The 12,446-nt window shown below is 36.0% G+C and overlaps 1 protein-coding gene across 1 annotated transcript; it reads left to right on the plus strand.

The window, feature by feature from the left end:
• The first annotated feature begins 5,241 nt into the window (after positions 1 to 5,241).
• LOC141437601 (uncharacterized) lies at positions 5,242 to 11,562 on the plus strand. The gene is made up of 5 exons (XM_074101037.1): positions 5,242 to 5,643; positions 5,887 to 6,509; positions 7,707 to 7,902; positions 8,948 to 9,280; positions 9,895 to 11,562. The coding sequence occupies exons 1-5, from the start codon at positions 5,503 to 5,505 to the stop codon at positions 10,051 to 10,053; spliced, it is 1,452 nt and encodes a 483-aa protein (XP_073957138.1). The 5' UTR covers positions 5,242 to 5,502; the 3' UTR covers positions 10,054 to 11,562.
• Positions 11,563 to 12,446: the final 884 nt, after the last annotated feature.

Consider the following 12,446-nt stretch of genomic DNA (forward strand, 5'->3'; position numbering starts at 1 on the left):
TGCAAGGTCCGCCCGGATTGCTACCACCATCTTGCTCGCTAATCCTGCCGTGAAGCAGCAGTGCTTGCACTGTTGTGTTTCGGCGTGGAGAGTAAGACAGCCGGTGAAATTACTGGCACGTGAGGTATCCCATCTTAGGCCTCTAGGTTGGCAAAGCGTCTGCAATACCCCTGGTGTTGCAGATGTTTATGGGCGGTGGTGATCTCTTACCATCAGGAGACCCATTTGCTCGTTTGCCATCCAGTCAAATAAAAAATAAAAAAAAAAACGGTGTGTGTGTAGTTCCCAAATTCCCAATCCGCACTGGACCCGCGTGGGACCTATTCTAAGAGGAGGTCTGTGCCCTACAGTGTGACATATAATATATAGGCCGATATGTGATGTGACGATAAACACAAATAGGTGCATGGAAGCAATTAGTTTATTAACACTAAGCTGCTTAGGTATTATATATGTGAAAATAAACTGCTTATTATTACAAGTAAGAGGGGTGGTATAAGTTTGCCGCCCATGTTTGTCTATCTGTCCGTCTGTCTGTGGCATAATAGCTCTCAAACGGATGAACCGATTTCCTTGCAGTTTTATTCACGTGAAAGCGAGATTTCTTGTGGTTCTACTTGTGATTCCTTGTGATTCCTTGTGGTTATATTGAACTTTGAAATGACAAAGTCTGGGCTTCTTCATCTTTCCTAAGTTGGTTAAATTATAACATTTGCTGAGAAGATAGTGACATTAAAAAACACCGTACCTCGAACACGTTTACTCGAAATCATTATTCTAACAAATCGTTACCCCTGTCCCTGTCCACATTATTATCCATTAATAGGTAGGTTAGGTTCGTTAGGTATCTGCAGATGCCCTAAGCCCTAAGGGCAGACCGCCCAGATATAGAGACAGTTTAAAGCGCCATCTAAGTAGCACTACCACGGGACCGGGACAGGACATGCATCAGATACTTACGTCAAACCAGCCGAAATTCAACAAAGTAACAAATCTCAAACAAACAAACAAATCTCAAAGCTAATCGACATTTAAATTACTTAACGATACCCGTACCGCCAACCCTGCTTAACGTAAATTATCTGCAGTAGGTACTATTTAACACTCCGTATGGACACAATGCAGTACAACTTTTGCTAAAATGTATATAATCTTTTAACATAGGTACAAATTTCTTTGTTACAAATAAATAATAATATAATAATATAACTTATATAAATATATGCACGAGTAGGTACTATGTATTTATTACTCGCCTGACGCAAGTCGCGCAGTATGCTGTCCCGCACACCTCGCTGGCTCCGCAGAAAACCAGCGCCGTTGACAACGCTAGTCGTGCCAACGGCACCGCTGAGTGGAGACCATTTCGGCTTCACATCATTATTTGTTTGTTTTGTATTCTTTATAATTTTGTAAATGTGTTTTCTCTTTTTTTTTGTCATGATGTGTTGGCTGAATAAACATATTTCTATTCTATTCTATTCTAAATTAGTTATCAAAATTAATGAAAAAACTCGACTCAAGCAACCAAGCACTTTTCGTTTAACGGAATTTCCGAAAAGTGTTGCCAACTCCTAGAAACTCTAGTCGCTAAACTCAAGATCAAAAGTCGCTAAAATTAATTTCACCAGGAGCGAGCGGACTCAGGATTTTGTCTGGGAGAGACACAAAGAGGCCACTTGGTGGTCTGAAAGGTTGGGATACGAAAAAAAACAACTTGAATTAGACGATTTCCGAATTCACTGAAAAAAAGAAAATTGGTTGTCTTGATTTTCTTTTAATAGCTAGCAGCATAAACAAATGGAGCTTTGAATTTGGTGCGCGCGTTTGTTGCTTTCTATATAGATCTCTTAGCACTGTATAATTCTGTGTCGAGTAGACAAAAAAAATATCCATTACTTGTCCTAGAACTGTTTAAAGTTGTATTCTAAAAGTCGCCAGATAAGTCGTTAAACCATTTCTAGTTTTAAGCTAAAATTAAAGGATCATATGCTCAAGCGTCAGTTAATTGGCGATATTGTATAGTATCATCATGTATCATGTAATCATTTAGAAATAAGTGAAATACCTATATAAAGAAGTAGAAATAATTCCATTGTCAAATAATGAGATACATATCATGTACAAAGGCTAACTTATCCCTTTGCAGAATATCCGTCAGACGGCCATAATGTATAACATATATGTATAACATATTTTCAAGGTGTCAAATAGGCATGCATCATTTTTTTTTACTCTTTATTTGGCTGCAGCTGAAAATCAGCGCTGTGGTTCCGTACCTCAGCATTGCTGAGCTGCCAGCCCTTTCGGCTAGCTTTAAGTTGACCTTAAGTTGACAATAAGTTATATGTACCTGATGCTTAGATGAATGATTGGTCTCGCGAGCGCGCGAAACCAATCATTCATCTAAGACCTGATGTATGCCACCTACAAGTTTGCCGAATAAACTTTTTCTTTCTTTCTTTCTTCATTCTTGTCGTCAAAACTTTTTTTTGGTCACTAAATTGGCAACACTGATTCCGAAAAGATAAGTCAAAATTATCGTGACGAAGTAATAAAGAATAAGGGTAGTGTTGCTAGCTAACCAAATAAAGTTGTCTTTCGTAGTGTACGTCTCCACAAAGTCAGAAAAACTTATTTTAGTTTTACAAAATTATGCTCCTGTCAAACTGTTGGCGTCTGCAGAATTAAACCGTGTCATCCTATGACTCACTCAAGCCGCATTAGAAATAAAGTGTTGCTAGTCTCATTTACCATCCATCAGAAATAAGTTCCATTATCAAATGAAATGAGCTAAATTTTCAAGTTGACAGACACGTCTAACATTATTGTTTTTGCACGAATAACTTTGAAAGAAAAAAACATTTATTAGACACAACGTACAAATAGACAACACTGTCATTGCTTGTAATCGGACACTGCAGCATAACTCAGCGTTAATAATAAACACCCCAGCGCTGATCAGCCAGCACCGTTTTCGGGCTACAAAGATAATTATATTACACTTAATTACTATAATAAGTACATAAATGATATTTGCTAGATGAATGATTTTCTCCGCATCCATCAATAAATGAAGTGGCCCTTTCAACTTCTTTCTATCTTGTATTCATTTTGTTTGCTAAATTTGTAACATTAAACAACAAAAGATTCAAAAAGTTGTCAGATTATCGTCTAAGAATAATTAGTTGTTTTATGCACAAATTTATGACTTCAAAGAAGAAACTGAAAAAAGAAAAAAACGCCCTGAATCACTTATGCCACAAACGACACTACACATCAACAATCTATTAAATAATGAACTTGAATTGTAAATCATTGTACATGACACAACGATTATGCTTGAGAATAATAATAATTTATTCACACAACACATTACACAAATGATTATTGAAATCACCACAGCGATTGAAGGACAATAGATAAACACGCTGCAATGATGATCAGCATTAGTATACCCTCGGACCAGCTACAAAGATAATTATTACTAGATTTATACATAAGACTACATAAATAGATAATTTGTAAACTATGAAACATATTATTTATTTTATGGTTTTGAAAGACACTTTAAGGTGGTAGACCACATATTTGGCTGATGGTACCTACTTTTTTAGTAATATATTGTGTCAAATTGTGACTTAACCGTTCGCTCGTTAACTGACATTACAATAAAAATAAAAAACAACCTACAAATTTTACATTCACGGCCTCTGTTGCTGTACATACTGTATAGCTGTTTTTTTTAATAATAATTTTATATTAACAAAAAAAATAGGTTTAAAACCGTAAAATGATGGTAAAATTAAAATTATTCTTATTAGGGCATAAAATTGGTAAAGTGAACTTAAGATATTATGTACTGTGAATCCTTTTTTTTTACAATATCGTCTTTGCAAATTCGGGCTATTTAAGCTTTGATGGAGTTTCATTCTTTCATGTATTTTTTACACGTTTATAGAAAATGTAGTCAATTTTTTACCATTTTCAAATGGGTATTATTTAAACGCACATCAGAAAAAGTTTTTTTTTTATCCAAAAAAATCCCAATTCACATCAAAATTATTGATTGCACAGCAAAATACTCCACTCAAAAGATTACGCAATAAACTGCAAATTATATTCGTAGCGTACCGCTACTTATCTTAAAGTAAAGCATTTTTATTTTTGCACATGCACATCAAATATATAATTACCTATCAATTTATTTTCAGCATGTATTACTTTTTACATAATCAGCAGTCAGCACTAGAAGGGGCCAAATTATTCCCTAAATAAATAAGGTTCTGGCGCTTCGCCGGCCGCTGCCAAAGCGCGCTCGCTTTGCTCGCTCGGCTCGCGCGTTGTGGTCGCAATTGTACCGGGACTCAAACTACCAGTATACCGAATTTCATCTAAATTGGTTCAGCAGTTTAATCATGAAAAGGTAACAAACAAACAAACAGACTTGCAAACTTTCGCGTGTATACTATAAGTGGGATGGAATAGATTAATATAATATTATAATTATTTCATCCTAACTTATTATAAATGGAGTGCAAATTGTTACGTTTCACGCCAAAAGTACCCATGTTATCAGGATGAAATTTGGTATGGAGATAGTTTAAAGCCCTGAGAAGGTCATAGGATAGCTTTTATCCCGGAAAAATTTAAAAGCACATATTCAGAAACAAAAAAATATCAAGGACAAGTCAAAAAGAAGGGAAAATATCTACGTATGGAGAGTGTGTATTTTCACTCGATTGAGTTGTTATATTATGTGGAAACCAGCTGGTGCCCACGACTAATTCTGCAAAGAATTGTTAACTTTACGATTTTCCGGGACAAAACTACCCTATGTCCTTCTCAGGGACTCAAATTATCTCCAAACCAAATGTTATCACAATCGGTTCAGTGCTTTTATCGTAAAAGCACACACAACAAACCAATAAACAAACAAACATATTCAGTTTATTAGTTTTTAGTTCAACAGCTGGCATAATCATCATTTTAAATCTGGTCACCCAATCTCGCCGCGCGGTCGGCCGCCTGGGTAACACTCTTTCCCGGCCCGGATAATACCGGGATGGAAATACCGACCCTGTTTTTCGTGTATATGCCCATAGAAGCTCCTGTCAGTTTCTATGGGCGAGAACACAAAAAACAGGGTCGGTATTTTCATGTTGGTGATATCCGGGCCGGGAAAGAGTGTCACCCGGCTGCCCGAACTCATGACGTCATGACAGCTGTCACTGTCGCAGTCGCCCGGTCGGTAGGTCGGCAAAAACAAACCAAAACAAGGGGTTCTTTGAGTTTGCGCGGTGTCGTTTTACTGCTATAGTAGTTTCAAAATGTCAATAACAGCCATAATGATGAAGTATACAAAACTCAACATCGCTATCTCTCAACGCGCATGCGTCTTTACGCATTGGAAAATAAAGTGGAAAAATCATTACAGTGCAGGGAAGCGTTCCACCGTCCCGTCGTTTAGATTTACTTATTAGATTTTACTTTCTATAAAAAATGGCTTTAAGTTTGCACGAAAGTTTTGATAGGTGTTGCCGATTATGTGCCGAGGAGCAGGAAGTTACTATAATGATATTCAGCGCAGAAGCCGAAGCCATGCTGCTACAGAATAAGTTGAATAAGTACTTGTTAATTGAGGTAAGTCGAACTTTTCAATCATCAAAAGCCTGGTAGGCTTTTGCTAACTCACCATAACATTGGAAAATTTAGAAGAATTCCCTGTGATTTATGATGTTGCCTGCAACTTCGTCTGTGAAGAATTCGCCTAGCTTATCACGCGCCCGCGGGAACTACGATTTTCTGGGATTTCAACTTCCCTGTCCTTCTTAGGGTCTCAAATTAATGCAATAAATTTGTCTGATTTGTAAACTTTATTTCAAGGTTGATGAAGATGATAAACTGCCTAAGAACATTTGTATCAGATGCTGTTCTAAGCTGCAGATTGTGTGTGAGTTTATTGACACTGCTCGCAAGGCCCAAGAAGTCCTCCTCAATCAAAGTATCATTCTGGACCAGTTCACCCCTCAGAAATGTGTGGTGCTGTCCAAAACGGACATAAAACCTGAGCCAGCAGACTCTGATGATGAAAACCTTGTCACCGAAATGGAAATAAGTGTAGACCCTATGATGGTTCTTCAAAACTCTGACAGTATGCAGTCACCAAATATAGAAGACAACAATGAACAAGTAGAGGATATAACACATTTGCATAGTGTTGATGGTGAAAATGTTACCATCAAATTAATCAAACGGGGAGATGCACCTGCAGATAAATCTGAAGAGAGTAAAGGTAAAGGCAAGCCCTTCCCCTGTATTACATGTAAAAGAAGCTTTTTCACAGAACTAGCACTGAAGAATCATTCTTGGATACATTTTAATGAAGACAGAGTGAACAAAATGTTCAAGTGTGGCACCTGTGCGGAGAGCTTTGACTACAAGTGTGACTTGATACTGCATTTAAAAAAACACAAAACAAATGGGTTGTGCACATTATGTGGTAGATGGTAAGTTCTTATTTTTTTATAAAAACTAACACATTTTATAAGTAGATAGCCACTACCCAAAACTTTTCTCGCATAATCCATTAGGTGTGGGAGCCAAGTGGCTTGTGACAGGAACAAAATAATTGCAAATTTTATAACAATATCTATTTATTATTTTATATCAAATTTTATATAATAATCCTTCTGCTCCCTTATACCTTTCCGAGTGTTTCAGCTACTTGGCTGCTGGCAGTCAGTATCGGTTATGATCGAGTACCAATATGCTTTTAGCCTGTCCTTCTACCTCTTCCAAAACATACTCTAAATCTTTTACAATGCAAGCTGCCAGGCTGTGGAATCGGTTACCAACCTCCATCAGGCAATCTCCCACTGTAGGATCTTTCTGGGAGGGCTTGAGAAGGATGTGGCTTACACCTTCTCCTTAAACATTTGAGGACATTTCCTTTGTTTTATATTTGCCTGTATAATATGTATTATGTATTATGGTTATATACATATATATATAGTAGTTTATTTATTTATTTATATTGTAGTTTATGTATTATATTGTTTAAAAGACTGTATAGTAGCTTCCACAAAATTTTTTTTTTTACTCTTAATCTCACTCTGTCGGACCCTAACTTGTTACTCCTCTCATCTACTCAAAGGTTAGATCCCTTAAAGGGATAAGTCCGCCTTTGTACAAGTATCTCAAAGTCTGTCAATTGTGTGTGTGTATGCTGCTCATACTATTTTTCAAGCTCACCTGCTCCATGCAAAACATGTCAGCTAGGGTAAGCCCTTAATGTTTGTTTGTTTGTTTGTTTATACTCTTTATTGTACAAAAAGGAAAAACAAAAAGGTTAATGTGTGCATCAATCAGTTGTTGATTGTTGGCAATAATAGAACTTTGTCAAACTGTTTTTTTACAAGCTTTTATTTAACTTGCCATGTATGTATGCATGTCTGTATGTATGTATGTGCAGGTCAAATCATTCCATAATCTGGTAGTGACATCCTGGTAGTCTGGCCAGGATTGTCTTCACAGGACAGAACTCTTCAATGGTCAATGGCATTGACTTGAAATTTGGTATGCAAATGTAGTTAAGGTGACAATGCAAGAACAGTAAAAAAAAGTACAATCATCAAAAAAAAACCTTGTTTTAAAAATTAGATTATTATCAAAAACTTATTAACTCTCATTATTGTTTTGAATAGTTTCAGAACTGAAAGAACCTTGGCTGCACACATGACTGTGCATTTGTCGACCAATAAATCTCACACATGTAAAGTATGTGGGAGGTCATACAATACCAGAAGCAACTTAAAAACTCACAGTATTACTCATAGCAATGAGAGACCATATAATTGTCATCTATGCAAGAAGAGCTTCAAACGTAATCAAGATTTAAAGGTAAGGATCACTTTATCATGTTACTAGCTGTTGCCCAATGCCCATCACTATGCAGTTTTCTGGTATAAAACTATCCTGTCCTTAAATTAAAAAAAAAAATTTAAGGTACCTCCTATAGACGTAAAGTGGGGGTGATTTTTTTTTCTCATTCAACCCTATAGTTTGGGGTATCGTTGGATAGGTCTTTTAAAACCATTAGTGGTTTGCTAAACGATTGTTCGATTCAGTGATTTGTTTGCGGAATATTCAACTTTAAAGTGTAAATTTCCATTAAAATCGAGCGTCCCCCCCCCCCCCTCTAAAATCTAAACCGTTGGGTGGAAAAATTTGAAAAAATTCAGGATGGTAGTAAGTATATTAAACTTACAAGGAAAACTATAACGGCTAAGTTTGCTTGAGAATTATTAGTAGTTTAAGAGTAAATAGCAGCCTATGGTATAAAATATACCTAAACTTGGAAGATTCCGTATAAAATACGAAATCCTTAGAAAAATATTACGTATTTTTTTCGGAATGGCTACGGAACCCTATTTCGGGCGTGTCCGACACGCTCTTGGCCGGTTTTTATATTTATTTTAATATAATTCATAAATTCTTGCTCAATAGGTACGGTATTTGACTATTTTATATATGTTTTATAAATTAAAACTACACAATGCCAACAGTCGAATAGAAAAACAATTTTTAAGCTACCTTTACAAATAACATAAAGGTTTGAAATTCAAGATTAGACAGACAAAGACATACTGGCATGTGACGTCACACGCCAGTACCGCCATACTTGCTGCATAGAGAAAAGCGTTTGAGAAAGAAACAGGTATAAAGATTTTTCAAAAAATCACTATTTATCCAATTTTCAACCGATTTAAATTTTCTCTTCGCTAAACACTGTCTGTTTGTCTATATTTGCATAATAATATTAAGATATGGCAAAATCAGGAGTTGTCAAATACCATATTCTATTTGTCAAACAAAGATATTTTCAACAGATAATAAACAACACTTCTGAATTCTCTATTATAAGATAAAGTTCTTTGATTTGCAGTTTCACATCAACCAGCACACAGGAGATAAGCCCTACCAGTGTCCATTCTGCGACAAAAGCTTTGCCAGTTCTGGGAACTGCTACTCGCATAGAAGTCGCATGCACCCCGGCCGCCGTGTAGATGGCAAGATACGGCGTCGCATACCTGTCTCCACGGGTGCTCTCCAAACACGCCCCGTCTCAAACAACCTAATCTTGAACCCGCGACCCATTGCACCCAAACCAAGTCCGGCAACGACGCCCAGAGTCCAGCAACTCACTTCCGTCAAAGGCATATTTAAATATCAGTGCAACCTGTGTAACCATAGCTTTTTGAAGAGAGATAATTTTACGGTAAGTCTAAAATTAATGCTTCAATTAGAGTCCTTGGGCTGACGGAATAGGCTTGCGAAGAGCTATTCTTTTGACTGAGCCTATTCTTAAAAGAGCCAATATAGGTTTTTAAAAAGTCTTGAGCCTTTTTTTAAAGCTGAGGCTTGTTTTAAGGCCCCAAGCCGTTTTTAGGACCAGCCGTAATTTTGTTTACTGTCTTGGATCAAAAAAATCACAATAGACGTTATCATGGCAAAATTTTATTTCTTTGCTTTGGGTAGATGCTTGGGTAAAAAAAATATTCTACATATTTAGTTCGTTAGTTAGATACTTAGATCATCAGAAAATATTGGACTAATATTTCTTCTTCTTTTTAATCAAACAAGAAATGACAATGATGAAGCGCGTCAAAGTTCGGGAGTGGGGCCCGCGACGTGACGACAATCCTTAGTAAAAAGTGTACTAGGAGTGATTTCACACGGAATTTTAACAGGATGTATGTTCATAAGTTTTTGGTTATTTGACAAAAGAAAAAACACGTCCAATATTTTATTTTTTATCTATTTGACGGACTAATTATATTTTTTTATTAGGAATCATACTTATTATTAAATTGTATAAAACAACTGTTTCAGTATCACATGTATCAGCATACTGGCGAGAAACCCTTCCACTGCAGTCTCTGCAAGGAGCAGTTTGTTACTAGAAGAGGTCTTTTACTGCACCATGACAAGGAACATCCCGATAGTGACCGCCCACTTGCACTCTTATCCAAAAATGTTTTGCTCCAGTAAAAACACCTTGTGCCACAGTTTGGTAAAAACCTGTATCCAATTTTCTTACAGAAAACTTATCAATTGTACATTAATCGTGTATTTTTTAATTGATTTATTTAAAAACTACGCGTTGCAAAAGCACAAGGGGTAGTTAGAAACATGATGACGCCCATAACACGAAATTGCTGTTGACTCTTGGTAAAATGACAGTCATATGCTGCAAAAATTCTATGCTTCTTACAAAAAATTTAATAGGGTTATTATTTTTGTATTGGTAGGCAAAAATTATAACTATTATACACAAAATCTAATCTATCATTATTATGGAGTACAGTTATTCTATGCCTCAGAAAATACGACCCGAAATGAAGAAGTACGCCATAACAATATAGACTGATAATTAATGTCCCTCATTTTAATCTGTATAGGTGCAGTACACGAATTATCAGGGTCTACATTTATAGCTTACATTCCAGAGCATACTTCCTGGGGTGTCCAATTTGCTGGGTGCAATGTAGGAGGTGGGGGAACCACGAATCAATCGCAGCGCGCGCCTTGGCCAAACAAGGAATTTTTCGGCGGACCAACTGTCACTATTTGCTAGTGAAATTAACATTCGAGCATTATTAAGCAAAAATAAATAAATATGCGTTACGAAACCTGCTGCGTAGTTAACCGCAGAAACAATAGCAAAAACAGTGATCACAAATTTTATAAATTTACACAAGAAAGATGTTTTGTATGGCGTCGATGTCACTGAAGTTTGACGAATTACACGAGCTTCAATGGTGTGACTCGTTATGAATTTATGATTTTCACATTTTGGTTTCTTTTTCATCTTTGACATATTGAGCCAAAACTAATTGTTTTCCCTTTATTGTTGTTTGTGGTTGGAAAGCGCTGTCGTATAGTGTGCTCGAAATCCAGTTTTTATAATTAATTTGGCCATGTTAAACTGAAAATACACAAAAAGTCTGCATTACTAACGACCTACTACAGTCATTAATCGTCTACAATATATATGAAATGCGTTATTCGAATTTGTTTATTTCTTTACTTCTCATGAAGACAGTCATGAGAGAAAGTCCGTGTCCTGAAATTAATTCATTGTGGCATTTTAGACGGGAAATAAAAAAGGTCAACGTTGTTATCGACACTATAGATTTACATGATCGAATAGAATATTATGTAAATTTCAATATTTCATTGAAATTATTTGTTTGTTTACTTATTCTTCGTAATGACAACCCCAGACATTTGATATTTCAAAGTCCGCCGTAATTGTAACCGCTAGTTGGCGCTGGCACATCCCTGGCAGTGATTTGTAAGCTTCTGCTATCCATCACTGGTCACCATGTTGTGTTACTAATTTACCTGTTCAATTGTTTATTACTTAATTTGCAGTATCTCTAATTTAACTGCAGCATGTGTAGTGAGATAGCAGTCTGATCTTAAATCCTTAGTTTAGTTACTAAATTAAGTTAACTAACAGTAAGATAATTTCTCATGTAAATAAACACAGTCACAAATTACATAAGCATTTTAATTTGAATCTATGACGTAGTTAATTATAAATAAACCTTAACAATTTTATAAAATAGTTTACATAGGTACCTAGCCTCGTGCCTACATCCTTCCTTTGGGAAGGACATAAGAAATAATTACAATTGGACACTGATGGCACTTGAAAAGTTCATAGTGAAAAACTAGGAAAAGCCGGGATTTTTTTCCTCTATGTTTCCTGAACCTCTTAAGCTCTAAGCAATATAATTTGAAAGTTTCAAAAAGATATTCCAAAAAAGTGCCTTTGGTAGGCAGGAGGCTAGAGCTGCATGTATATTAGTATCAAAATGTACTCTTAATGTATGGAACTGCCAAACTAAAACTGGGCTTAACACTATATTTCTTTAGTCTTCAATATGTGTATGCTAGTTACTAATACTATAATAACTTACTGGCAAAGCCTTTTCTCCTATCTATTATCTGTGCTATATTATACTTTCATTATTATAAGAGGTTTAGTTTATTTGTAAAACTTAATAAAACTTTTGCACAAGCCCTATGTCCTTTATGAGGGATATCGGGAACATCATCGCAGAGGTTTGATAAATATTTAATTACGTATGTCTCTTCAACTGTCTGTTAATTATCGCAAGATGTATGCACTCAGTTGTTGCCAAGCACGGGCACGCAGGCGACTTCGCTCCACCAAAAATAATTAGTGGACCGCATTTGCAACGAGTTAAAACCTCCGATTTTATCAACTCTGCACAGGTACTTTATTGAGGGGATAATCTCTGAAACTGCAAAACCGACTGGTTCCAAAAAATATTTAAATATCAGAAAGCTACATTATAGTTAGAAATAATATGAATAAAGATTTTATAGCGGGCTTAATACAAGAAATAAAT

Source organism: Choristoneura fumiferana, chromosome 18 (genome assembly GCF_025370935.1).
Source record: "Choristoneura fumiferana chromosome 18, NRCan_CFum_1, whole genome shotgun sequence".
Classification (NCBI taxonomy): domain Eukaryota; kingdom Metazoa; phylum Arthropoda; class Insecta; order Lepidoptera; family Tortricidae; genus Choristoneura; species Choristoneura fumiferana.